Source organism: Ovis aries, chromosome 7 (assembly GCF_016772045.2).
Source record: "Ovis aries strain OAR_USU_Benz2616 breed Rambouillet chromosome 7, ARS-UI_Ramb_v3.0, whole genome shotgun sequence".
Lineage (NCBI taxonomy): Eukaryota > Metazoa > Chordata > Mammalia > Artiodactyla > Bovidae > Ovis > Ovis aries.
The window spans coordinates 8,597,307-8,623,945 of NC_056060.1; the positions used below are offsets into that span (position 1 = coordinate 8,597,307).

The following is a 26,639-nucleotide window of genomic DNA, read 5'->3' on the forward strand; positions in this document are numbered from 1 at the left end:
GATTTTGAAATTGTTTCAGACTTCCAATTTTTAGCTATCAATCTATATTCTCAGTTGAACATACAATTTTCTCAATATTTTGTTATGAAATTTTTCAAACACAGAAGAGAAAAATTGTAAGTAAATACACATATACATACCACCTAGGTTCTGTAACACTTTGCTCAATCATCTATGTATCTACCAATCCATCAATCCCTCCCTTGATTCATCCATCACTCCATCTTGTTCTTTGATAGATTTCAAATCAAGTTGCAGACATCAGGACATTTCACCCCTTGGCAGTTTGGCATGCATATTATTAATGTGCATTTAGTATGTGGTTGAGAGTTTTTCATTTCCTAGTAAAGGTCACATACGGTGGAGTGTACGAACCCTAAGTATGACAGTCCTTGTATTCTGAAAAACGCATGCGACTGTAGCGCAGACCCCATCAAGATTTCAAACCCGCCCGCCTGCCCCAGACACTCCCTTACACCCGCTTCCCGGTTATCCCTGCCTCCACTCCCTGCCTTCCCACCCCCAGAGGTAACGGTGTTCTGATTTCTGTGACCATAGGTTAGGTTCGCTTGTTCCAGAGCTTCCTGAAGCGTCTCTTCTTCTGTGTCGGCTTCTTTCATTCATCATCAGCGTTTTGAGATTCCTTTATGTTGTACGTGGGCTTCCCAGGTGGCTGAGTGGTAAAGAATCCACCTGCTGCCTGCAGTTCAGGAACCACAAGATATGCGGGTTTGATTCCTGGGTCAGGAAGATCCCCTGGAGAAGGAAATGACAATCTGCTCCAGTATTCTGGGCTGGGAAATTCCATGGACAGAGGAGCCTGGCGGGCTACAGTCCAGGGGGTCACAAAGAGTCAGACACGTGACTCAGCATGCATGTCTGTTGTATGTATCAGTATTTTTTTTCTTTTTATTTCCACCACAGTTTATTTCTCTTGTTGATAGGTTTGTAAGCTGCTTTCCATTTGGATTCCTTTGAACATTCTTAGACAAGTCTTTTTCTGAATATATGCTCTCATTTATCTTGGGTAGATAACTTAGGAGTAGAACTGAACACAGAAGAGCTGGGTCACAGGGTAGGCATGCATTTAATTTTATAAGAAACTGCCAGACCTTTTTCATAGTGACTGTACAGCTTTATACACCCTCTAATGTGTAAGAGTTGCAGTTGTTCCACATACCTGACAATTTCTTTTTCGTTTTAAGTGTTCGGGTAGATGTGCAGAGAAAATATCTTTTTACAATTTTATTTATTTAGATGCTTACTTATTTGGCTGCGTTTGGTCTGAGCTGTGGCACACAGGCTCCAGAGCGCGCAGGCTCAGTGACTGCCGGATGCAGGCTCTCTGGGTGAGTCGTGTGGGCTTCAGTCGGCTGAGCTGCCCTGCAGCATTTGGGATCTTAGTTCTCTGACCGGGGATCAAACTTGCATCCCCTGCATTGCAAGGTGGATTCCTAACCACAGGACCACCAGGGAAGTCCCAAGAATATCACTGGTAAACGGTCATTCTTTAAGAGAAAAACAACCACATGACCTTGACATGCATGGACACACACATGTAGAACCTGCAGCGTTTTTAGGAGCCAAGCATAACCCAGGGTCTGTACACAGAGCATTTAGCCCAAGGACAGCAACACTTGCGGGACCCTATTGTATGTTAGGTACCTAAAACATTGGAATTATGAATTTCTTTTCCCCCAAATAGGCTGTAAGCCTCCAAGGCCTTGCTGTTAATAAGAAATTCCAGTTCTGAGCTCTGGCAGGCGTGGCACCGGCCTATTGCAGCACCTTAGTGCTGAAGCCCATGGGACACAGGATACCAGAATTCTTAGTCATTTATAGATGTATTTCCACTGCAAGAGGGGGAACAAAACACCATACTCTGGAGAGATTGGCTGTCACGTGGCCTTTAAATTAGGATTCTTTGCTTCACTTTAGCGTGCGCGCACCAAAATCTACCCATAGCAGAGTCATATCTTCTCCAGAGTTACAAAGGGAATTATATTCAAACAGATGCCCTTCACCGAACCAGAGCACTGTGTCCTCAGATCCCAGTTTAACAAGCCTGAACCCCAGGCTGCCCTTCTGGGGCCTAACTGTAGAGAGCAACGTGACAAACAGGAAGTGGCTTTAGATCTAGAGAGAGCCGGGTTTGGAATTGAGATCTGCCAGTGCTGGCTGCGTGGTTCAGGGAGGTCCCCCAACTTCTCCATCTGTCAGAAGGAATGACGACCCTCCCTCCTTGCACGGACATTGGAATGACTAGGTTGCTGGTGTAGAACTGCTGCGGCGGCTGCTGCTAAGTCGCTGCAGTCGTGTCCAACTCTGTGCGACCCCATAGACGGCAGCCCACCAGGCTCCCCCGTCCCTGGGATTCTCCAGGCAAGAACACTGGAGTGGGGTGCCATTTCCTTCTCCACTGCTAGCACTGTGCAAACACGGAAGAGAAGGCTGCTGTAGTCACGGGAGGAGCGGCCCCTCTCTTGCTGCCCACAGTGCGCAGACCCGCGAGCCTCCTCTGCCCGCCCAGCAGTGAATGCCCAAGCACACAACCGCTCGCTTTCTGTGTGTTCCCTGTCTGCTCAGTCACTTCAGGGACGTCAGACCCTTGGCAACCCCCTGGACGGTAGCCGGCCAGGCTCCTCTGTCCATGAGATTTCCCAGACAAGATGACTGGAGTAGGTTGTCATTTCCTCCTCCAGGGGATCTTCGTGACCTAGGGATCGAACCCACGTCTCCTGCCTTGCAGGCGGATTCACTACCACTGAGCCACCAGGGAGGCCTGCTCTCAGTGAGTGACTGAGAACGATGAGGAAATAGTTGTAGTGGAAGCATTCATACCAAGTTATAAATGATGGATGGGTGTAGCCTTCCAAGAAAATTGCAATTCTCTGAGATTTTTTTCATTCAAGTGAACCTTTGGTTGTAAAAGGAGGTGTCTGGGAGAGGCACGTGGATTGTGAGTCAGAAGCTTCAGTATAAACCTGGCCCTGCTGAGGTGTGCGGGGCCAGCTGCCGCCGGGCACAGTTCTGACCACAGCAGACTGTGAGGTGAGTCCTGGCCTGGCACGCGCCCAGAAGCTCTGCACGTGAAGCCGCTGACGGTCGGCGGTTGAGGGGTGTTTCCAGTCTCGCTGCTGTCCATAACGTGGAGCCCGTCATCCTAAAGGCAGGGCTGGCCTGGGCCTCACTTGGACCTTGGGCTTCCTCGAGCTCCATTAGACTGAATACGAAGCCTGTGTTGCCCTACCAGGAGGGCCACAGTCCAATCAGCGGGCCTGGGGAGGTCAGTGAAAGACAAGAAAGGGTTTTTGGTGTGTGATCTGGGTAGCCACGGGCCTTTGGTCCTTAAGGAAAGGTGGATTGTGATTCAGAGAGAAAAGCTTTCATTTAACAATGACTTGCTTTTGAGCTAAAAAAGTTGACTGAGAAAAAGCTGTACTCATTTGGTATATCAAAAATTCATATTGCACTCAGTAGCTTTGAGCAAATGGTCTTCATTTGTAAAGAAAAAACCAAACCAGGGACTTACTTCTCTGCTGGTCCAGTGGCTAAGACTCTGCACTCCTAATGCAAAGGGCCCGGGGTTCTATTCCTGGTTGGGGAATTAGATCCTACATGCTCCGACTAAAACCCAGTGAAGCCAAATAAAATGTAAGAAGAACAAGAAAAAAACAGAAGAAATAAAAAAATCCCTTAATTGTGGGATAAATGAGTCAGAGCCCTTTGGTCACCTGTAAGACCAAGATCTCACACAGGCTGGCCATGAAGCTGTTTCTGTAGTTACATGGAATGAACTGTGCAGAACTATTCATACAAAACTTCAGTTTTATGTGATAATTTTTAAATGGGTCAATCAAGCTGGAACATTGTTGCCCGTATCTAATATATTAATATATGGGACTTCTGGCTGTTACAGCTGACGTTGCTAAACCATACTATCTTCCTCCATAAACAGTCCTACACACTCGTCTGTCTTGCTCTTCAGGTTAACTTACTCCATTCATTCAGTGCCTACAAACGTATCATGGTTTTAGAAACCGGAAATAGGTGGATTTAGCAGCAAAGCAGCCTGATTATAATCATGACAGCTGGATGCATCCCAGAATCAATGTCTGAGTTATCAGCATAAGAAATGCAGAACGCCCCAAAGAAAGCATAGTCATTATTTCTACTGTTAATGACTTCACTTAGCATTTGACAGATATTTACTGAGCATTAGCACAAAAAATTGATACTAAGAAAGAAATAGGTGCCAAACTGAATCTAAAGTTAAGACCTTGTGAAGAAGCGTTTAGTAAATTGACTCTGTCTATAATTGATGTGTGTTTGAAGAGCTTTTTCGAAAGCTTTTTTTTAAAATTCTAGGCTTAAAACCAGACTGCTTTTATATGATAGGAAAAATGTACATGTCTGAAATAAAAACAGGGTACATATGATAGCCTGATAAAAATATTTAATCTTGTTTAAAATTTCTTTTGTCTTTCTGCATTTCTGTAGACTGTCAAAAAGGAAAACAGCTGACTGGAGACCTAGATGTCTTGCTTAGCAAGGGCATCCCTTGGATGTCTCCCTGTTCTCAGACGCAGGCATTCTATGTGTCTGGATGTAACAGAGACTTTGTAGTGTCATCATCTGTGTACATCTTTCATCTGTTCATATTATCTGTGCAGCGTCTTCCTTTCTTGAACTCGTCAGAGTTTTTAATGAAATTGGTTGGAAATGTAACTAATACCATATTTTAAATCTCTTTTTCTTGCTTTACCAAACTTCTGAACAACTTTAGATTCTCAAGATTCATCGTGATTCAGGAGACAATTCTCAGACAGGTGAGAACACTGCAATTTCACTCTTACACGGTCGGGTGGGATTTGTGGGCTCAAGTCTATGAATCGGTCTGAAGAAGCCTGGATTGACAGTTTCACCACCCCAGAAACTTGAATTACTGATACCTCAGTGCTGATAATGAAAGGTTTGAGAGCCAGGTTAAAAGCAGGATCCCTTAAAAGGCTTTGAATCTTCATTCATGGCAAGGTTTTCCCCTGAATGCCTTCCCCATCCTGGCTTCTTTTGCTGCCTGGAAACCGTGGAGAGCAGATAAACTCAAAACAGAGCGTGGCCTGGAGGTCCAGAGAGTACACTGTTGTCACACCACAGTCAGGCTCCCCTTCTCTGCAGCAGTCGGTGAAACGTGAACAGGCCCTCCTGGGACTCAGGGGCGGCAAGTCACCATTTCAACTGCCCACACCCGCACGTCATACCTTGAGCAAGGCTCACTGACTCCTGGTTTCCTCTCCCATGAAACGAGGGGGCTGAACTAATGACCTCTACATCAGAAAGGTCTGAAATTCTTTAATCATTAGAGGGAAAAATCAGTCTGCCACCAACAATGTACAGCTCTCATTCCTGTACAGACAGCACCTTCTCCCCACTGCTGGGGGCTTCCCAGCCGTTTAGGCGTACTTATGTAGTACGTAGTGGGCCCTGGCCTACTTCAGTTCAGTTCAGTTTGGTTGCTCAGTCGTGTCCGACTCTTTGCCACCCCATGAATCACAGCATGTCAGGCCTCCCTGTCCATCACAAACTCCCGGAGTTCACTCAGACTCACATCCATTGAGTCCGTGATGCCATCCAGCCATCTCATCCTCTGTCATCCCCTTCTCCTCCTGCCCCCAATCCCTCCCAGCATCAGTCTTTTCCAATGAGTCAACTCTTCGCATGAGGTGGCCAAAGTACTAGAGTTTCAGCTTTAGCATCAGTCCTTCCAAAGAACACCCAGGACTGATCTTTAGAATGGACTGGTTGGATCTCCGTGCAGTCCAAGGGACTCTCAAGAGTCTTCTCCAACACCACAGTTCAAAAGCATTAATTCTTCGGCGCTCAGCTTTCTTCACAGTCCAACTCTCACATCCATACATGACCACTGGAAAAACCATAGCCTCGACTAGACGGACCTTTGTTGGCCAAGTAATGTCTCTGCTTTTGAATATGCTATCTAGGTTGGTCATAACTTTCCTTCCAAGGAGTGAGCATCTTTTAATTTCATGGCTGCAGTCACCATCTGCAGTGATTTTGGTGCCCCCAAAAATTAAGTCTGACACTGTTTCCCCATCTATTTCCCATGAAATGATGGGACCAGATGCCATGATCTTAGTTTTCTGAATGTTGAGCTTTAAGCCAACTTTTTCACTCTCCTCTTTCACTTTCGTCAAGAGGCTTTTTAGTTCCTCTTCACTTTCTGCCATTCCTTTCCTCCATTCTGGAGTGGACCGTGTTTTCACCTACTCGGCAAGATTTCATCTGATCTGACCTTCAGTTTCTTCATTTGTCAAATGAATTAACTGTTTGTTATCTTTCTCCTCTTCCCTCCACACTTTGTTTCTTTCACAGATGGTTTAGTTTATTTCCTTAACCTAGTGAGAGTATTGTTTTAACTAACCTACCAGCTAAAAGCTATTACAAGCATTTTCATGTCCTTTATGGTGCCCAGTATTGCCTTGCATATAATAGACACTCAACAAATACAGAACACTGATAAACTGGAACCATCCCATCTTGGAAGGCAGAAGTTCTGCCACTTATTAGCTCTTTGACCTCTAGCTACCCACACAATTTCTCCAAGTTTAAATTTCCTCATCAGTAAAATGGAGATTGTACTTTGTAGCTTACAGAACCGTTGTAATGATTATATAATTACGATCGTTAAATAAATAATAAAGCACAATGTCTGATGCATAGTAGGTGCTCAGTATATGGTAGCTGGTTTTTTTTTTTTAATTGATGAAACTGTATCCTTTTTTGCCATTGAGTATGGCTGTTTTGAATCTCTCATCCTTCGTTTCTCTGTCTTTTTAAATTCAAATTCCACAAAATCTGTTGATTGAAGGACTAAATGAATTCTTTGATTTAAATGGCCTTTATTGAAGAAATAATTTCTGCAAACCCTTGATCTTTTCTGTTGTTAAAGGTTTTCTTTAATTTTAGCTAAAATGAAGTCTGAAAGAATAAGCATTTCCCATCTTTGAATAATTCTAATGAATGATTTAGAATTCAGCCAGCCACCCTGGGCTGTATATAGTCTCTCTAGTTTAGCTTTATTTGGAAACTGCACTTTGAGGAACTCTTGTGCTCTTTAATCCTGAATTTAATCTTAAATATTTAATAAGTCGGCTTTAATTTGTTATCTATAAACAAATGTTATGGGTGTATATGATTATTAAGCTCCAGAATAGGCTCAAAACCAGTGTCTTGCAAATGACCATCAGTTTCTCAGGTTTGAAAGATGCAATATGATCCTAACAATATCACTTGAAGTACTGCCTACTCTAGATACCTTTTAAAGAAATATTGAAGCTCAAATCCAAGGCCAGGATCTGAAAGAAAAATACACAAAGGGATAGTAAAATATTTCAAGTTAGGTGATGTAAGGCAAGATCCTAAGGCGTTGTTGTTCAGATTAACTTTGTAATACTTCTGCCCTCCACTCTGGGCATCCCATGTAGCGCTAGAGGTAAAGAACCCACCTGCCAGTGCAGGAGACACAAGAGACCTGGGTTCAATCCCTGGGTCAGGAAGATCCCCTGGAGGAGGGCAGGGCAACTCACTCCAGTATTCTTGCCTGGAGAATCCCATGGACAGAGGAGTCTGGTGGGCTATGGTCTATAGGATCACAAAGAGTCGGACACGACTGAAGTGACTTAGCACACATGCACCTTCCACTTTAAGCTATATAAATATAATTCAGATTTAGTTACTACTGATTTAAACTTTTAAAACTCGAATCAGATTTTTTAAAGTGCTATCTATAGTTGCTGATTTAAACTGCTTAAAATTGAATCAGATATTTAAGAACATTAAATAGTTAAAAAGGTGACCTAGAGACTTATCGAAGACATATTACAAAGTGATAACAAGTAGTAAAATAATATTGTAATATGATCCCATGTGTGCTTGAAAAGAAGTTATACATGCAGATGAACAGATGTGATTCATAATAACGGACATGAGCTGTATACTTACTACGTAGCAGGCACTGGCTGTCCCAAGAGCTATGTATGAGTTAACTCGTTTACATCTCACAATAATCTGTGAATGAGATGCTGTAATCATCCCCGTTTTGTGGATACCGAGACACAGAAGGAACATTCCCAAGGTTACACTGCTTTCAGATGGCGCAGTGGAGATTGGGATTTCAGAAGGAACATCCCCAAGGTTGCGTGGCTTTTAGACGGCATAGTGGAGATTGGAATTTCAGCAGTTCGGCTCTGGAACTGGTTCTGTTAATTACTGTGTTCTCTTGTACTTTTTTGGTGTCACTAGACAATTCTGTAAAAATCACTGTATCTCTTTTCTCTCTTGAAATAGGGTCACTTTTTGGTGTCTGAGAAAAGCATTTCCCCTGCTGAAGCCTGCACATTTGCGCAGCGAGGGAAAGCTCTGTGTTATGGTTAGGTTTCTCTCCTTGCTCGTGGGTTACTCGTGCAAGCAGCAGGTGCCCTGAGAATGTATCTTTCTGAAGCCCCCTCTGACATGTTCACCCTTTGGTCCTCCTTGGCCGCATCGGTAGCACTGTTTAATTAGATGTCACATTAATGTGACATCACATTTTGAGTGTTAAATTCAAAGTCTGCAAAGACACAGAGTTTTTAAAGTACTTTTTTTCCACCAGAAAACAGGGATGAAAGTGAAAGTTAAATGGTTGGAATTGTCGAGATTATAAAATTGCGTTTTCCTCTCTTCATTCCCGGGATCTGCATCATTTGATGAAAACATATTCTCAGGAGAACTTAGAAAACCGTCTAGAGGTCTGACTTTTCAGAGGGACCTAAGATTGGTCCACATTGATTTCTCAAATAAATTCAACTCTCTATGGATTTGACTAGCAGTTGATTTCCTCAGATATCCCCACAGAAGCCTTTCCCATCCTTTATCCTTCAAGTCAAAAAGAACTCCTCAAAATTCTCCCCACATTTTAATGTCTATTTTCAAGAAGATATTTATTAATGGAACTAAATAACCCTTAATAATAAGCTGCACTACAATGTAATATGGTGCCGCAAGAAAGGGGCATCTTTTTACAATTAATATTATTGATAATACTGTGTGTGCTGAGGATTTAAAGACATAGTGGTCCGCTATTTCTTAAAAAATATTTTTACAGTGCTTAAAAAGTAACCTTGTTTTCTTTGGAGAATGAGGGAAAAAATGTGTGTAAACTTTGCTGTGAATAAGCTGTAAACTAATCACTCTCCATTACTAATCTGAAATCCTTAGAGTCTCATTCATTCAGATACAAGAACAGGAGGAAAGAGTCCGTTGATGTGAAATCAATATCATCTCGAGGCAGTGATGGTAAGAAGTTCATATTTCCTTGACTTTAAAGTGTAGGAAATGACATAGGAATATATTCAAGAATTCATCAGCATATAAACTAAATCCCAAAGAGTAGATTATGACTAAACTGGCTTTTTTTCTTGTAGGCAGAAAAATTTTAGGCCTTTTACTCTTTTTTACTTTTTATAGTCTGTGTCTTCCCTATGAAATGACGTTAGGCTTGTTCCTGTATGTCCTAATATGTGTTAGGACACATAACCGCTGGAGCAGCTCAGTCTCAATAGCTGAGTCCCTCTTAGCGGCTATCCTTCAGGTCACAGTGGGAAAATGTGAGCATGAGGGAAGCAGCTGAACTAACACGGACCAAAGAAATAAGACGGATAATTCGTTGAGAAAGATGGCTAAAGCACACAGCAGGCAAGAGATTGGGACCAAAAATGAGATAACAAAAATGGACTGACGTTTTCCCCAGTGGGTTGCGGGTGTAGACAGATGGAGAGGATAATGGATGAGGGGATTTCAGCTGGACTAGCTCAGTTTTTATAGATGGGAGCCAGACCCACCATCAGTTCTTGGTGTTAAGACCCTGAAGACTCAGAAGAGGGGGGCCTCGTTCTCCTGCCTACCCCCACCCTAGTCACGGATCACACCTTCCCGCCTACACGGCAGTTATTTGGCTACATGATCTGTGGCTGAGGGCTGAAAGTGATGGACCTGCCCAAGTTGGGCTTTAGTGACTTAGGGAAAGTGAGTCCTGGGGCATCGTCAGGCTCTCAGGCTCTTGGGATGAAGTTTCCGGATCCCATCAACCCTCTCTGAAATCCCCCTGTGGGCCTGAGACTCATAAAACCTTCCTGTCATCAAAGTTCTAGGCCAGAGCAGCCTTTGCAGTCCCTGGCAAGTAGTGGCTGAGCTCTCAGCAGTTTAAGATTAAGAGATGGGTGAATTCATTGCTTTGTGGGGTGCAGTGGAGGACAGTAGTCCTGTGAGAATCAGGCCCCCGGTCCATGAAGGGTTCCTTTGCTGCACTGAAACCCAGCTGAGCCACCAGCAACAGGCTGAGCTTTCCTGACTTCTCTCCAGCACCGAGTCTGCAGAACCGTCGCTACCCATCCATGGCGCGGATCCACTCCATGACCATCGAGGCGCCCCATCACGAAGGTGAGTGGCAGCTGCGGCCTCTGCTCTGCCAGGGCCGCCGAGCCCTCGCTGTGTTCTGGAGATAGACTGATGAATGGCATACTACCGATATCATGGAGTTTACAGGAAAGGAAACACATTAAACAAATAAACACATCCTAAATACATAGTAGAAATGGCAGTCGCTGTCATAAAGGGAAACAACAGGTGTCTATGAGGGAGAATTAGGTTAGGGCCCTGTTTGGGTTGGGTGAAAGGGGTGGTCAAGGAGGGTCTCTGTAGAGGAAGTAACATTTGCAGTAAGACCTGAAGCATGCAAGAATGTTAGAAGAGGATTCTAGCAGGCGCAGCAGGGGATGGGCACCGAGCTGGGAGGAGGGGACGGAGCAACAGAGGACGGGAAGGGAAGCAGCGTGACCGGACCCTGGCGAGCAGTGGGGAGTCACGGTGACAGCGATGTGCAGGGCTCAGTGCATCCTGACCAGCTGAGCCAGAGGAAGTGTATGTTCCAGTTTATGTGCAGCAGAAACCACGGAAGAGTTTAAAGGAGGGAAGTGACGTGGCCTGGTATGTTTATTGAAAAGAACCCCCAGCTGCCATGCAGAGGATGGGCTGCAGATGACAAGAGTGAAAGAGAAGAAGCCACTTATGGACCTATTCCAGAATTCTAAGCACGGAACGGTGTCAGCTGCGCTAGAATTACAGCGGTCGAGGTGGAGAGAAATGAGAAGATCAAGATATATTTGGGAGTAACTTCAGTTTCTCTTGTGATGAATTATACTGTCAGGTAGGGCGAGAATTGAGGGAAAGTGATATGTCAACCAGGGCCCCCCAGGTTTTGGTTTGAGCACAAGATTAATAGAAGTTTTTTTTTCCCCAGCAATGTAGAAACCGAAGGAGTGCAGCTCTTGTCTTTTTTTTTTTCTTTTTTTTTTTAATGTTTACTTGCTTGCTTTGGGAAGAGGGGAGCAAGGTCATGACTTTAGTTTTTGACATGTAAATAAGATAATCCAGTAGATAGGTCAGGCAGGGAACTGAATATATAAATCTGAAGGTCAAAATGGAGTTCAGGGCTGGGGTGTAATTTTGAGAGTCCTCAGCATGTGGGTTGTATGTGTCCAGAGTCATGGAAAGGAAAGAGCTCATCTCTGAGAGAACTGTAGAGAGAGAGGGAGGCCCAGCATTAATCTCTAAGGGACTGCAGCCCGTAGCAGAGAGCTGGAGGAGACAGATCAGCAGAGGAGCCTGAGAAGATGTAGCTGCTGAAGTAAGAGAGACACCAGAGAGGGTGGCGAGAGAAGCTTGCCTCAGTACGACGAGGTGCTGCGGTGAAGACACTGGGCATTTTGAACAATAAGATGTGTTCTCATCTAATTTCTTTTAGATTCTGGGCTCATGAGTGGCTTTTGGGAAGCAGAACCCTAATGTCCTCAAATTTATTCTTTCTTTCTCTTCCCTTCCTTAGGTTATAAATATAATCAATGCAGCCCAAGAAAACAGTCCTGTCACAGTGGCAGAAGCCTTGGACAGAGTTTTAGAAATTTTACGAACTACAGAACTGTACTCCCCTCAGCTGGGTACCAAAGATGAAGATCCCCACACCAGTGATCTCGTGGGCGGGCTGATGACTGTGAGTGATGAGAAAGAACCGGAAATGCAAGGCAGATGACATTAAGGGTACTCCCGAGTACATGTGACCGATAGACTATTACTGGCAGGTGTAGAAATACCTGCTGTATGAGCTAACTAGAAGCAGTGGCAGGAACACAAATGAATAATTTGTCCTTCAGAATTCGTGTTACAGTAAGGAGTAAATGGACAGTTGATTGAAGGCTAGCTATCACAATGGGGCCCTTGTTAACTTCTTCCCCTTGACCTGGTACAGTTATCCTTGGGTTCCTCGGACCTCAGGCTCTTTATATAATGAAAGGGTTGGTACTTAGATGACAGCACTAGTTTCCAAAATCTTACCTGCAGAATCCTTTCTTTAAATAAAAGCTTGACATAGCGTTCCCTTTATAATCAATAAAAACAGAGCGGGGCCACTGTGGCTCAGTACAGGGAGGAGGGGAGGGGCCACCGTCTGTAACCACTAGAAGTGGCTGACTGCTAAGGACCTTGTCCTGGCCTATTGGTGTTGCGGTGATCTGTGTCTGTAATCATCATCTATCAGCAAGTGAAGAAAAATAAGAAAGTTCAAATTATTCATTTGTGCTTCTTATTGGAGACTGAAGCTGGAAGAATTCTTTGGGAGAACAAAGTCTGAGGCACCGAAGAGTTTTACTTTCAAGTTTTCTGTCCAGCCCTGCCAGCAGATGCTGAATGTTGCCTGGCTTTCTGGTCCATTGTCCTTGTTCTTACCAAAGGTCCCTGATGCCCCCGTGATTTGAGTAACCTCCTGTTCCTTTCAAGGCCCTGGGTTGGCCTTGGTCACCCATCCCAATGCAGTGTAGACTCTGTTTCTAAAGGACACACACACCACACCGGAATATTATTCAGCCAGTAAAAAAGAATGAAACAATACCATCTGCAGCAACATGGTTGGACCTACAGATGATCAAGCTAAGTGAAGTAACCCAGACAGAGAAAGACAAACATCACACGGTATCCCTTATATGCAAAATTTAAAATCATGATACAAAGGGACTTATTTATGAAATAGACTCACAGATACAGAAAACAAATTTATGGTCACCAAAGGGGAAAGGGGTGGTAGAGAAGATAAATCAGGAGATTAGGGTTAGGAGATACAAACTACTATATATAAAACAGATAAGCAACAAGAACTTACTGAATAGCTCAGGGAACTATCGTCAGTATCTTATAATAATCTGTAATATAAAAGAAACTGAAAAAGAACACACACACACACACATATATGTATAACCACTTTGCCATGCACCTGAAACTGTCTCAACATTGAGGGTCAACAATACTTGCATTAAAAACACAAAGGAAGACTGGCAAGGGTCTGTGAGGAGGCTGGCCGCTGCAGAGCCGCTGCGGGGAGATTCTGGTTCCCAGAACAAGTGACCTGCTGTCCTTTCCCTGCTGCCAGACCACGGGCTTCCTCTCCAGGTCATGCAGTGAGGAACCAGTGCAAGCTCCCACCTATTCTTTTCATAAGAATAGGAAAGAGAAGAGACAAAGGCAAATTAGAAGCAGAAGGAAAACCTAAGAACCACGACAGAGGAGCCCCTTGCGATGCCCGCCCTGGAGGCGGGAGAGTTATGGCCGTCATGCCTCATCTGTTTATCTGGTTCTGAAAGTTTAAGCTCTTGGCCTGAAGACTCTTAAGTGTGACTTCAGGAGAGCCCTTCATTAACACTTTAAACCTTAGCACATACTTTTGCGGGATGACAAATAAGCACTTATAAATGACTTTTGAGCAAAGATCTAAATAATTAGGTACTCAGGTAGAAGGTCGAGGATAGGACCTGACACTGAAGAACATCTGGGGACTAAAGTTCAAGAGCCTGCTAAATGGTGGGACATGGGCATTCTGTTCACTCCCCTGTGCTGCCCTTCCCAAGACCTCAAGTCCAGAAACTTCCTTTGAAGGCTAACAGCAAAGCTCATGTTATAAGATAGAAGTTATAACTGGAAAAAAGTTAATTTAGATGTTAGTCAAAAATTAACCCAACCTTTAAAAGCTTTGGGGCTTCCGCAGTCGCTCAGTAGTAAAGAATCCACTCAGCAGTATAGGAGATGTGGGTTTGATCCCTGGGTCAGGAAGATCCCCTGGAGGAGGGTATGACAACCTATTCCAGTATTCTTGTCTGGAGAATCCCATGGACAGAGGAGCCTGGTGGGCTACAGTCTACAGGGTCACAGAGAGTCAATACAGCTGAGCGACTGAGCACTCTAAAGGCTTTACGTTAAATCATACCCCAAATGTGGCCCATGGATTTAGCTCCCCAGGATGTAAGTCTAAGGACACCAAAGTAACAGTCCCTAGGGCTTCCCTGGTAGCTCAGTTGGTAAAGAATCTGCCTCTGATTCCTGGGTTGGGAAGATCCCCTGGAGAGGGGATAGGCTATGCACTCCAGTATTCTTGGGCTTCCCTTGTGGCTCAGCTGGTAAAGAATCCGCCTGCAGTGTAGGAGACCTAGGTTCGATCTGTGGGTTGGGAAGATCCCCTGGAGAAGGGAACGGCTACCCACTCCAGCATTCTGGCCTGGGGATTTCCACGGACTGTGTAGTCCTTGGGGTCACAAAGACTTGGACACGACTGAGCGACTTTTACTCTCACTTTCATGAGGATGCCTGGGGTCCTTTCAAATTAACATGCACCCAAAACAAGATTACTTTTGTGATTTCATTGATGTAGCTTCAAAATGTCACAAAAGAAAGACGGCATGAGAACAGAGCCAGCTCACAGCTCAGGTGAGAGACTTGAATGTAGACAGAGCCACTTAATTCTCAGTTCTGCATCTCCTGCAGCTAAAGCCACGAAAAGGAGAGCATCCCCTGTTCTGTAGCTGTTGTTCTCATCCAATTTTGAGCTTCCACCTGGAGTTGCAGATTGACTGAGTTATTCAGGATTCAAATCCCTTTGGCTAATTAAAGAACTGAGAGAATAATGATAACGGCATAGAAAGCATGCTTCTCATAGCATCTGTCTTTATTCCAGGATGGCTTGAGAAGGCTGTCAGGAAACGAGTACGTGTTCACTAAGAGTAAGTTGTCCTCTCTCCACCTGTGGCTGGTAACCTGTCTCTGGCCTTCTGTCTCCTTCGGTGTTGTGATTATTGTTTGGGGAGGGTGTTCGTGATACTTCCTGTTGGTCTCATTGGAGTTTAAACATTTCTATGGTCTACATTTGAAACCAGGTCTCCTAGTATAAATTACTTCCCTGTGCACTGTCAGAGTAAGAGTCACAAATCTGTCCATGTTTAAACAGTTAATTCAGTTAAGCTGAATTATTTTTCTACTGGGGGATCTTGAAGCTCAGAAGTATAAGAGAACCCTGAGGTGAAAATCTTCCTGCCCCTGGAAGTTCAAGACTTACTTTCTAGCAGCACCCATGAAGATGACAGATGCTTATCAGTGCTCACGAGTCCCCAGTTACCCACCCTTCTTGCCCCATCTGTTTGCTCAGACGTACACCAGAGTCATAGTCACCTTGCGATGCCAGTAACCATCAATGATGTCCCCCCTTCCATCGCCCAATTACTTGATAATGAGGAAAGCTGGGAGTTCAACATCTTTGAACTGGAAGCTGTGACGCACAAAAGGTACGTGGCTTCTCCGGCTGCCGGCAGGGGAGGGTTGATGGACATGCTCTAGACTTTCACATCTAGAAACTGTGAGGGAGATGAGTCCTTGCCACAGGTGACCACCCAGGCTCTGCTTTTCATGCCATGCTGGAGGAGTTTCAATTATGCGAGAGGCCATGGTCCCTGGAGTGAGCTCCCTATGGAGCAGGGAGTATCAGCGGGTAAGATCTGGGATCAGCCTGGTGGCAACCCAGGATGAAGAAATACTGTGTGTCTTCTTCAGATCTAGCCAGGTCATCCTTCTGCCAGTGAGCCAAGAGTTCTAAGCATTCTCGGGCCCGAACTTGTTAAAGTTCCAGCTTACAGCATGAGTTTGAGAGCACTGTAGCCTCTTCCTTGGATTCACCCTATAGGCAGGAGAAAGACCCGATAACTCAGAAAGTCCTCTACTATTACAGAAGTTCATTTCTTCCAGGGGTGTTGGATATGAATGATACTCACCTGTAAATAAGTAACTGACTCTCTGACATGACCCTGCTGAGCCCACACAAGCCATACCTCTTATCCCCAGGCTCAGTAACTTCCTCAGGGAACACAGAAGTGTGGAGCTTACGTGGAAGCAGAGAGAGGGACTGTAAGAGGCCTTTCTTGGTTGTAGAGCCACTGAAGGGCAGATGACTTAGAGACAGTCTACAAGTCATTTGGATTCGCCACCACGAGGCACCTAGTTTTAAAGAAGTGACGGATGAGGAGGAGAGGCTCTATCACCTTCTAATTTGGAGAGGACGATTTTTATGCCCCTGTGCTTGTGGAGTAAGCATCGGAGGGAGGTGAACCAATTGCCCAGTCGTCTTCAAAGAAAGCAGTTTCTGCAGCAGTTAATACAGTGAATCAGAGTGTACGTTCCTGTTTTGCAGGCCATTGGTTTACCTGGGCTTGAAAGTTTTCTCCCGGTTTGGAGTATGTGAATTTCTACACTGTTCTGAAACTACTCTTCGGGCCTGGCTCCAGGTGATTGAAGCCAACTACCACTCTTCCAATGCTTACCACAACTCCACCCATGCCGCTGACGTCCTGCACGCCACAGCCTTCTTCCTCGGCAAGGAGAGAGTGAAGGTAGACTTTTGATAGCGCCGTCTAGTTACCTGCACAGCTTTTGGAGAACTAAGAACTCAACCTTCATAAATATATTAAGCAAACAGCTATTTTGGACCCAATTTGACAGTCTTTGAACTACCAAAGGGACTGATCCTTTCAGTGTTGTAAAGACACTGCCTTTTCTCCTAGTCTTCCCTTCCCCCAAATGCCTAAAATAATCGTTTATGCTGCCGTAGGGACTCCTTTACATATCTGGCTGATCCATAAACCCATTCTCCAAATGTTCACTAGGAGCCCTGCATGATACCAGCTTAGAGGACAGAACTTAATTATTAGAGCAAATGGTTACTAGGTCTAGAGATTAAATTTTAAGATCCGAGTTTTGTCATTGGTATGTTATAGTCCAGATAGCTATGAACCGTTCAGCGTCCTTCTGATCTATATACGTATGTATGTGTTCTGTATAGGTGTGAGTTGTGTACATCTGTATGCTAGTGATTTCTGTACTTCTGGAAGAGTTCCAAGTTCCTTAGTCTGAGAAGTCAGCACCATCGTTTAAGGTGCTGGTTTGCAGGGCAGCTCTGTGTATACCCCACGTGTGGCTGCAAGAGATCCCCGGCTCCCTCTTTTCCAACTATCATCACTTTCAGTGCAGCTTGTAATTCTTTGCTGCTACAATTAGAAGTGAAGCTTAGAAAGTACATACCCTTGGAACAAGTGCTATAGAGACAGACTGACATCAACCTGCAGATGCTTACCATGCAGGCGTTCCCTTACTTAAGTCTTAGACCCTAGGTGCTCAAGGAGAGTGGTAGTTGGACAGGCAAGAGGGGCAGAAAAGGCACCGACACGGGGAGGGGGTGGTGTTGCCTTCTCAGTGCTGCCAAAGACTGACCCTGGCATGCATTTTCATCAGCAAGAAAGCAAATAGGGAGGTTCAAGGACGATGCTTTTGTAAGGTTTTTCTCTCTTTTACAAAAGGTGGTATCACAGGTGATAACAGCCTGTTTCTATGGCACCATCTTTGGCTGCATGGGCTTTCCGTCGCGGTGCACAAGCTTTCCCTAAGTGCGGCACTCCTGGGCTTCTGCAGCCACAACGCAGGCTTCTCCTTCTGTGAGGAGCTAAAAACACTTTGAGATTCCTCTCCAGTTTCACATCGCTCCATTTTCCACATAAGAGAGGATACAGCAGAGTTTGCACACGGCCAAATGAGGACAGGAGCTTGGGCATTACCGCTGAGACCAAACTGACCTGTAGGCACTGCAGCCTTGAGTTCAAGATGAAGTCTTCTTAAACAGAATCACTCTAGAAAAAATATAGATTAAATGCTTGATCGATTAGGGAATGCTTAGTCACTTTATTATCTCCTTTACTCTCCCGCCCCTAAAATAAGAAATTTTCTTTAAATTATTTGTTCTGCTAGAGCATTCAGAGTCTAATTAAATTCTCAAATAGCAATACAATTAAGTCTAAGACTAGATACAATATGCTTGTAATCCAAAAGACATTTTCTAAGAGGCCAAAGAATCAGATAATTTAGAGCGGCAAGGAACCCTGGAGAACTGGGCTAGAAGGGACCCCTGAGCTCAAAGGTTCACTAGCAGCCCAGGATCACTGGTTAGTCCACTGGGAAGCGCTTCCTGAGGCCTCTTCCACCAGGCCTGCTTCCACTGCTCAAGAGTCAGAAAAACGTTCTTACCAAAGGCCCGTGTCATCGGTCACCCCTCGCTTCTTTAGAAGGCTAAAGCTCTTAACGTCACCGACAGCTCCACGTCCTCGGCCAGATCGAGTGCATTCTCCTTCAGCGCCTTACAGACCCTGCCCCTTCCCATGCTTGCCTGTTCCCAGGACCCACTCTTAGTGGAGAGGTCAGGATAGCCAGTGTTCCTTTGTTATTGTGTGTGTGTGACTTTATCCTGGTAAAGGAGCTGTCGCAAAGGCTAATCTCGGATGGAGTCCATTCTGGCCCTGCTGGCTGAAGGAAGACAGCCCTGCAGAAATGTCTGCATTCCTCCTCCCGTGGGTCTGGCGGGGGGTTTCTTCCACAGACAGTCGTCCCTGCCGTGGGAAGAGCCTCGCTCCTCCCATCTGCTAGTGAGCAGCTTGGCCTTCTTTCCCTGCCTCCCTTGCATCTATCAGACACTGCCTTAACAGACAGTGCCCACCGAAACTCAGGGCGTGGCTCTGACAGCACTGTAAGGGGCAGGGTCCAAACCAGCGCGAGCTGGCAGGGCATGGCTCCGCTAATGCTGTTTGCTGTCTACTCTAGTCGCTTGAACCTATGTCACTGAAGAACGTAAAAATAAATCGGCCCCGTACTCCAAGCAAGATAGAACACGCTCCAAGAGCACTGGCTGGAGGCCCGAAGTTTGGGCCTCACTGCGCAGGGAGAATCAGTGAGCATGGAGGCCAAGCAGCCCGGGCCCCTGACTGTCCCTGCGGGTTACCATGGCCCCTCCTAACCAGCATTGAAAGGGGGCTAGGCATGTTTGCTCGCCCTGGGCATCACAGCATCCGTCTCTGGGAAGAACCAAGAAGAATGGCCTTGACTGCTCTGCCCGCTTGAGAGGGTGGTTCATGTGGACCAAGGCCAAGCCAGGACTGTCCCCCAGCTCCGGGAGGTCAGTCTGAAAATGGAAATGTCTTCCTTCTGGAAGGGACAGTTTTCAGAAAAGTTTTCAGGGCTGAGCTTCCGAATCACTGTTTCTTACCTGTTCGCATCTGAGAAGCAGTTTGCAGGGTTTTCCTCCAACAGCCTAGGAAAGCAACCCCGGAAAACCAAAAATTATGCCCACGCCACCCCCTACCCTGAGCCTCACCTTGGGAACCACTTTTCTTCTCGCTCACTACCCTTCAGTCACAATGATGCTCTGCTAAGTTCCCTCTCCATAAATCACTTTGTTTCGCATCAGAAGCATCACATAGACTGATCTTTCTGCCTGGATTTCTCTCCCTTGCCATTTTTTGCCTGGCTGACTCTTGCTTATCCTTCAGTTTCCAGCATAAAAATCGCTCCCTCAGAGACCCCATTCTTGCCCACCCTCTGCATCCACATCATCCAGAGTAGCCAGAAGCCACATTTAATTAAAACAAAATGAGACATTCCATTCCCCGGGTGCACTGGCACATTCCAAGCGTCCAGGAGACGTGAGGGATGAGGGGTCACTATATTAGAGCCCACGTGCAGACTTCTCCATCAGCACAGAAAGCTGAAAGGACAGCAGTGCCCTACACGAGATCAGGCCTCATGGCTACACTCACAAAGCACCTGCACGTACCTCCTTAGCCCACCTTCCAGTGAGTTACTTATGCTTTCCCCAGTAAGTGGCCAGCTGCGTTAGCACAGACACCATGCCAGAGTAATTCACCACCGCGACTCCTGCAGCCTGCAAGACGGCTGGCGCTCAGCAAGCCTCCAATAAATGGAGGCTGAAGGAAAGAGTTCATAAAGCACAATGTCTTCCACAACAGCAGGCCATTGGATAACTTCTTCCTCAAGCTGTGAGCTGAGAAAACCTGTGCCTCCCGATGCTCTGGGTTGTGTTCTTTAATTATATAATGAGTGCGTTAAAGAAGAGGGGCCTCCCTGTTTGCCTTTGCCACCTGCCGGCCCAGAGTGAAATTGTGTTTCTTGACTGTGAGAGCCCCCTTAGCGTCAGTCTTCCCGGGAAAATCCTTCTTGCCCTTGATCCCCTTATGTTACTTGGCTCTACTCCTTTTATGTGTGTGTGGAGAGTGTTATCTGTTGTTTTATCTGTGCTGTTTGCTGCCACACTCTCAATCTTTTCAGAAGTAGGCAAGTAAAGTAACACTTGTGATCCTAGGCCACTTTCTTCTCCGTCCGCTTATGGAAGAGTCAGGGCACTAGGCCACACTGCATGCGTTCCTGTTTGGCACTTTCCTGCAGAACCACTAGAGTAAATGGACTCTGGAGAAAGAATTTAGGTATCCATTATAACCGCAACTCAGATTTCTGTTTCCCTCCAGATAATCCACGGTACAGCAAGGTGATGTGATGTATCCTAGGTGGCCTCTTAACTTCTAGGAAGTCAGAGAAGGATCCCCTGGCGTATGCCCTCCTGGGAGACAGGGATGAGTGTAGGTCTCCATTATCCAGTGGGTAACACTCAACCTTGCCTCCCCCGGGCCCCAGGGAAGCCTCGATCAGCTGGACGAGGTGGCCGCCCTGATCGCTGCCACAGTCCACGACGTGGACCACCCGGGAAGGACCAACTCTTTCCTGTGCAACGCGGGCAGTGAGCTCGCTGTGCTGTATAATGACACCGCTGTTTTGGAGAGTCACCACACGGCCCTGGCCTTCCAGCTCACGGTCAAGGACAGCAAATGCAACATTTTCAAGAATATTGACAGGTTTGTGTGCTAAGGCTCTTGTGATTGGGTTTGTAAAATGTAAGGCGGAAACTCAGTTTTCCCTGACTTCTCCAAGTACTTAGCTTTCCTCTTGGTGGGGAAGAGGAAATAATGATAGTTTTCCCATTGTATCAGACAGTAAAATAATAGCCTTGCCCTTCTCGTCTTAACTGTACTTTTTAGACTGTTTCCATCTTCTTAAACTCCATTTGGTCTCCAGTGAGTTCATGAAAATGCTTTATATGCTGCAAAGATTTCTACAGATTATTGCTACTGATAAATGTAACAGATATTTCTACTCTCTCAAAAGGATATCCTATCTTTGGTGTAACTCGAGGAAATGTATCCTTCCCCATCTTTCCCCAGCTCAGTTTTTGGGCACTTAAAATCCTAACTCATGAGGAGATCATGTCCGCTGGTCCCAGCAGAGCTCCTGGAGTCCACGGTGGTGGGGTGGGGTGGGGTGAGGGGGTGGCTTCCCCGCTCACTGTTGTACTCTCTCCTCTGGTGAGTTTGCCACATGTGAACAGATAGGAGACATTCTTCTCGCCTGACATAGCCCTGCAGTCAGACTGAGTACTTCCAACATAGTACCAGCCAGGCTGGAGAGAAGACCCCCCCCCCCCAACTGAGAGAGGGCAGTGCAAGGAGAGTGCAGAGCTCGCTCGGGCCTCAGTGATCACTTGTCACCATGAACCCGAACCGATCACCTTGGTCTCTAGAAACCTGAGAAAATCTCGTTATTATAATATGAAAATATTGTTATTCCACCTTCAGCTGAGGGCTTCGTCAGTATCAGGCTCCATCTTTAAAACTTTCTGAGGAGGAATTGTTGCCGACAGCCAGTTTTATTCAGCTCCTCATTCTGGCTCCTGGACTTAGAAAAAGATGGCAGGAACTGGGCAGTGGTGGGGCAGGGCTGCTGCTCCTCCCATTACAGCTTCTGTGTGACTGTAATGTAGACAACTGCTCGCTAAGCAGAAAGCTCTTCCAGTGCCGTCATCAAAAGGAATGACGAGACTTCTCTATAGTAAGAATCACTGTGTCTGCAGCGAATGCCAAGGGACAGCTCATCAGGTTGCTGTGCCAGCCTCACAGGGAAGAACTCGCCATTTCCTTCTGCCTGGCTGTTCTGATGTTGCCAAGGGCAGACAGAAGGGCACCACCTTGTAAGATAAGTGCCCATGTGACAGGTGGTGCTTCTTTTAATACTCACAAATCATATGAGGGTCGGCTATCTTTGGGAAGATGGTATAGTGTCACCAAGTCCCGGCTTGGTAGGAAGATGAGCAGGTAAGCTCTTGTGGTCTTAACTCATTTCTTCAGTGCCCCTAGCTTCCTCCTGGATTGTGGGAAGTGTGGTGAAATGGCAGAACAGTTCTAATTCAGGGGGCATGATTTGAACAAAGGCCCTTTGTCCTCTGGTTATTTCAGGAACCATTATCGAACACTGCGCCAAGCTATTATTGACATGGTTTTAGCAACAGAGATGACAAAACACTTTGAACATGTGAACAAATTTGTGAACAGCATCAACAAGCCAATGGCAGCTGAGGTAAGCATTTCACATGTAATAATACACATCAAAGTGTATTTCCGTTATACCCTATACTCTGGCCTCAAAGCATTTTCTCTCCATCTTGAATACAAGATGGCTACTTACTTGGAGTTGATAAGGAAGGGCTGAGTGTTGGCCACTTGTTTTCCCTGGTAACAAGAACAGATTGGGTATCCATAGCAACTCTGAACTCCCTGAAAGAAGAGCCCTGAAATAAAGCCAGTGGTGACAAAAGGAAGTAGGCCCAAAGATGACAATGAGAGGACCCTGCAGACAGCTGAGACTGGAATAAATGGTGGTGTTTTAGAGGATTCAAAGCCCTTCTAGTTCTCTTTCTTTGGGCTCTTGGGAGACCTCAAAATTAGATGCTTTAAAGAATTATATTCCTGTTGGTTTTCATTAAATGTCTATCAGTATCTGAAGACTGTAGACAGTTAAATTGGAAGTGACTGGTTGCAAACAAAACCACAAGGTGGGTGGTGATAGGAACACTGAACTTTAAAGCCCTATGTGTTTGTATTGCTTGAGTATGTCGGCGTACCATATATGGAATTAAACTTGGGAACGCCTCCTTCAATCACATCTCATGCTGAGGTGGCCTGGATGACCGCGGTCTAGTATCTGTAGACAGTTGACTCTTGTGGGCTTCACCATTGTATTGCACCAACTCTTGTCTGCTTTCCAGATTGACGGCAGCGACTGCGAGTGCAGCCCTCCAGGGAAGAACTTCCCTGAGAACCAGACCCTGATCAAACGCATGATGATCAAGTGTGCGGACGTAGCCAACCCCTGCCGCCCCTTGGACCTGTGCATTGAATGGGCTGGCAGGATCTCTGAGGAGTACTTTGCGCAGGTGGGCTGCCTCTCTGGGGAAGCGCCATGAGTGAACAAGTTAAATAACTCTTCCTCAGAAAGAAATGGCTCACCCCTGCCTGGAATAGGATTCTGGTCTCTCAAGAGACTAACTGGTATGGCTGGTCACTACTCAAAGTCTCTCTAGGGGGAAGGAGAGAAACTGAGCCTTTGGGATTCTTTTCATTCTCCAGTTTTTAGATCCTGAACTTCCACAAAAACTGGGAAGTCCATTCATTCATCAGATTATTATCTCCTCGTTGTATTGTGGGAAACACAGACATAAGACACATCTCTGCTTGAGGGTACCTCATAATGCAGTAGGGGGCATAGACATAAATAGGTCCACACAATATATTTTTTTAAGTGAAAACACTTCTAAAGGAGGTATATGTTAAGTCCTAAGAGTTCAGAAAGTTGTTTTTTTTTTTTCCTAGATAAAAGAAGGGCTTTTATCTAGAAAGGTGGAAAAGGTGTTAGAGCTGGGTTTTTTTTTTTTTTTTAAGGATTTCAAAATTTAGAAATGAGAAAGGACATTCTGAGAGAACCAAGTGTTATGACCAAAATTAGTAAAGAGGAAACACAGAATTTCTATATAAGAATAGTAACTTTGCAGTGTGAAGAGCTGAAGAATAACCCAAAAGTAGCAGACCACAAGATGCCATTTGAAACAGAGGCCTACTTCCAAAGAAGAGGCTTTAGGGACTAATGTTTATGATGTGGGACAGAAAGACAAACATCCCAAGTGGCTACAAGTAATTATTTGGGGAGGGGAAGTGCCGATCTCACTGGAATGTACTACTGAGGCAGGGGTAAAGACTAGCCAATGGTGTCTAGAAGGGTTGGCAGAGCAAAAACCAGCTAAGGATGCAATAAGTTAGCTGTAGCTTTCAAGGATGGGAAGAGAGTCCATGGGAATTAGGCCAGCCAGCTCTGAGCTTGCCAGAAAGAGAAGGGGGAAAAAAAAAAACCCCAAACCTCTCCTTGAACAGCAGTGGGTATTTTAAGGCTGCCTGATCGACTGACCTGAAATGAGCAAGCTGAGCCGAAACTGGTAGGAGACCATTAATGGGGCTTTCCAGGACCCACAGAGAAGACTTAAAATCCTACTCCTAGATAGTCTCAAAGTCTGTGAATGGGGAATGGGAAAGAACCACTTTTAAGTTCTTTAATGTAATTTCCCTGTGTAGGTGTCCTTTTCCCATAAAGGACATGTGCACACGACAATGTGACCACACTTGAGTTACAGATGAGGCTTCTGGCCAGCCGGTCTCTGGCTCAGTACACCACCAGTAAGTGTGGATTTTAATTTCAGTCCTGTGAATTATGACCTTAGGCATTATAAACATACACTTCAGGGTGCAAAATGCTCAATTTACACAGATCATCAGAATTGCATGCATGACCAGTACAGACAGCCAAACAGTTCGTCAGTCATTCTTTTCAGGTAAAAATAGTTATTCCATGAAAAAGAGAATCGAGTTCAGCTCACCTGCCTACCTGCTTTTCCTCCAGACAACCTTCACACCCTTGCACGTGCAGCACAAGGGCTCTGTATGTACTTTGGGTTTTGTCACCCAGAATATTTAAAAAAGGTATTTTCAAAGGTCAAGTTTAGTAAGATTAATAATTCTTACTGCTTTCCTTTAGACATTCTTAAGTGAAACTGACTTTCTTTTTAAACTGCAAGCATGTAACAGTGAATAATACAATGTCTGTTGATACAGCTTGGTTCCAGTTCTTCGATTTGTGCTGAAACATCTGCAGCTTTAAACCCACCACTGCTTCTGTACCCTCAGTGTAAACTCCACTTAGTATTTAGTAGTATTACTCTGAAAGTTGTCTACCTTGCAGTCATGAAAACAGATCTTAGAAAAGAGGGTATGAATCCTGAAATCAGTGCTTCGGTGGGGTCGGGGTCGGGATCGGGGTCGGGGGGTGGGTGGGTAGCTGTAAGAGAGAATCTAACACATTTAAGAGTCAGAAGACCTGAATCCAGTCACTGCAGCTCTTCAGGTAGCTGAGTTATGTAAGCCCTGAGAAATGCTGAGCCTATTTCTTGATCGATACCACTGGATTGTGACCCCTTTTTCACAGGGTGGTTCTGACAAACTCGATGCCACTGTGACACCTCCTCGTGTCCCCTACAGCCGTGTGTATTATTTCTTACAGACGGATGAAGAGAAGAGACAGGGGCTGCCCGTAGTGATGCCAGTGTTTGACCGGAATACCTGTAGCATCCCCAAGTCCCAAATCTCCTTTATTGACTACTTCATAACAGACATGTTTGATGCTTGGGATGGTAAGATGGCTCATGTTTTGTTACCCACAAACAGAATATCTTGTTATGCTTTATAATGATTACCTTTAATGACAGAGGCCAGGCCTAAAGGTGTTAAATGTTACTTTAAAAAAAAAATGTCAGCTGTTTATGGCCAGATATGGCGGGGGGAAAGGAACACTTTCTGCATCCTCAGCACAGACCATGTGTATGGAGGACTCAATGGATGGCCGATAACTGGATAAACAAGTGTTTAACTCTTCAAAGGACATATTCCCAAAGCTTAAAGGAGTTTTATTATATCACTGGAGGAAATTCTAGAGAACACAAAATATGTCTACTGAGTAACAGATTCTTTTGGTAATGTCACTTGATAAACAGCTTCTCACTGAGATTTGTTTTTATTTTTTTTATTTTTATGTTGGATTATAGTTGATTTACAATGTGTTACTTTCAGGTATACAGCTAGGTGATTCAGTTACATATATACATATGTCCATTCTCTTTCAGATCCTTAACCCATATAGGTTATTAGAGAACTTTATCTACTGTTGAGTAGAATCACCTGTGCTGTACAGTAGGTTCTTATTGATTACTGTCTACATAGCAGTGTGTAGATGGTAGTCTCAAACTCCTAATTTATCCCTCCCTCCACGTTTCCCCTCTGGTAACATAAGTTTGTTTCTAAAGTTTCTGAGCTTGTTTTATAAATAAGCTCATTTTCATCCTTTTTTTTTTTTTCAGATTCCACATATAACTGATACTTCTTTCTCGGACTGACTTC

At 45.1% G+C, this 26,639-nt stretch overlaps 1 protein-coding gene across 1 annotated transcript in view; it reads left to right on the top strand.

Annotated features, from left to right (window-relative positions):
* PDE8B (phosphodiesterase 8B) overlaps window positions 1-26,639 on the top strand; it is a 229,296-nt gene that overhangs the window by 196,268 nt on the left and 6,389 nt on the right. The window contains 12 exon segments of the mRNA XM_027971477.3: window positions 4,787-4,829; window positions 9,274-9,351; window positions 10,417-10,481; window positions 10,483-10,494; window positions 11,939-12,103; window positions 15,107-15,152; window positions 15,575-15,710; window positions 16,610-16,808; window positions 20,947-21,164; window positions 22,599-22,719; window positions 23,408-23,575; window positions 25,747-25,876. Of these exon segments, the coding sequence (XP_027827278.2) occupies window positions 4,787-4,829; window positions 9,274-9,351; window positions 10,417-10,481; window positions 10,483-10,494; window positions 11,939-12,103; window positions 15,107-15,152; window positions 15,575-15,710; window positions 16,610-16,808; window positions 20,947-21,164; window positions 22,599-22,719; window positions 23,408-23,575; window positions 25,747-25,876 (1,381 nt within the window).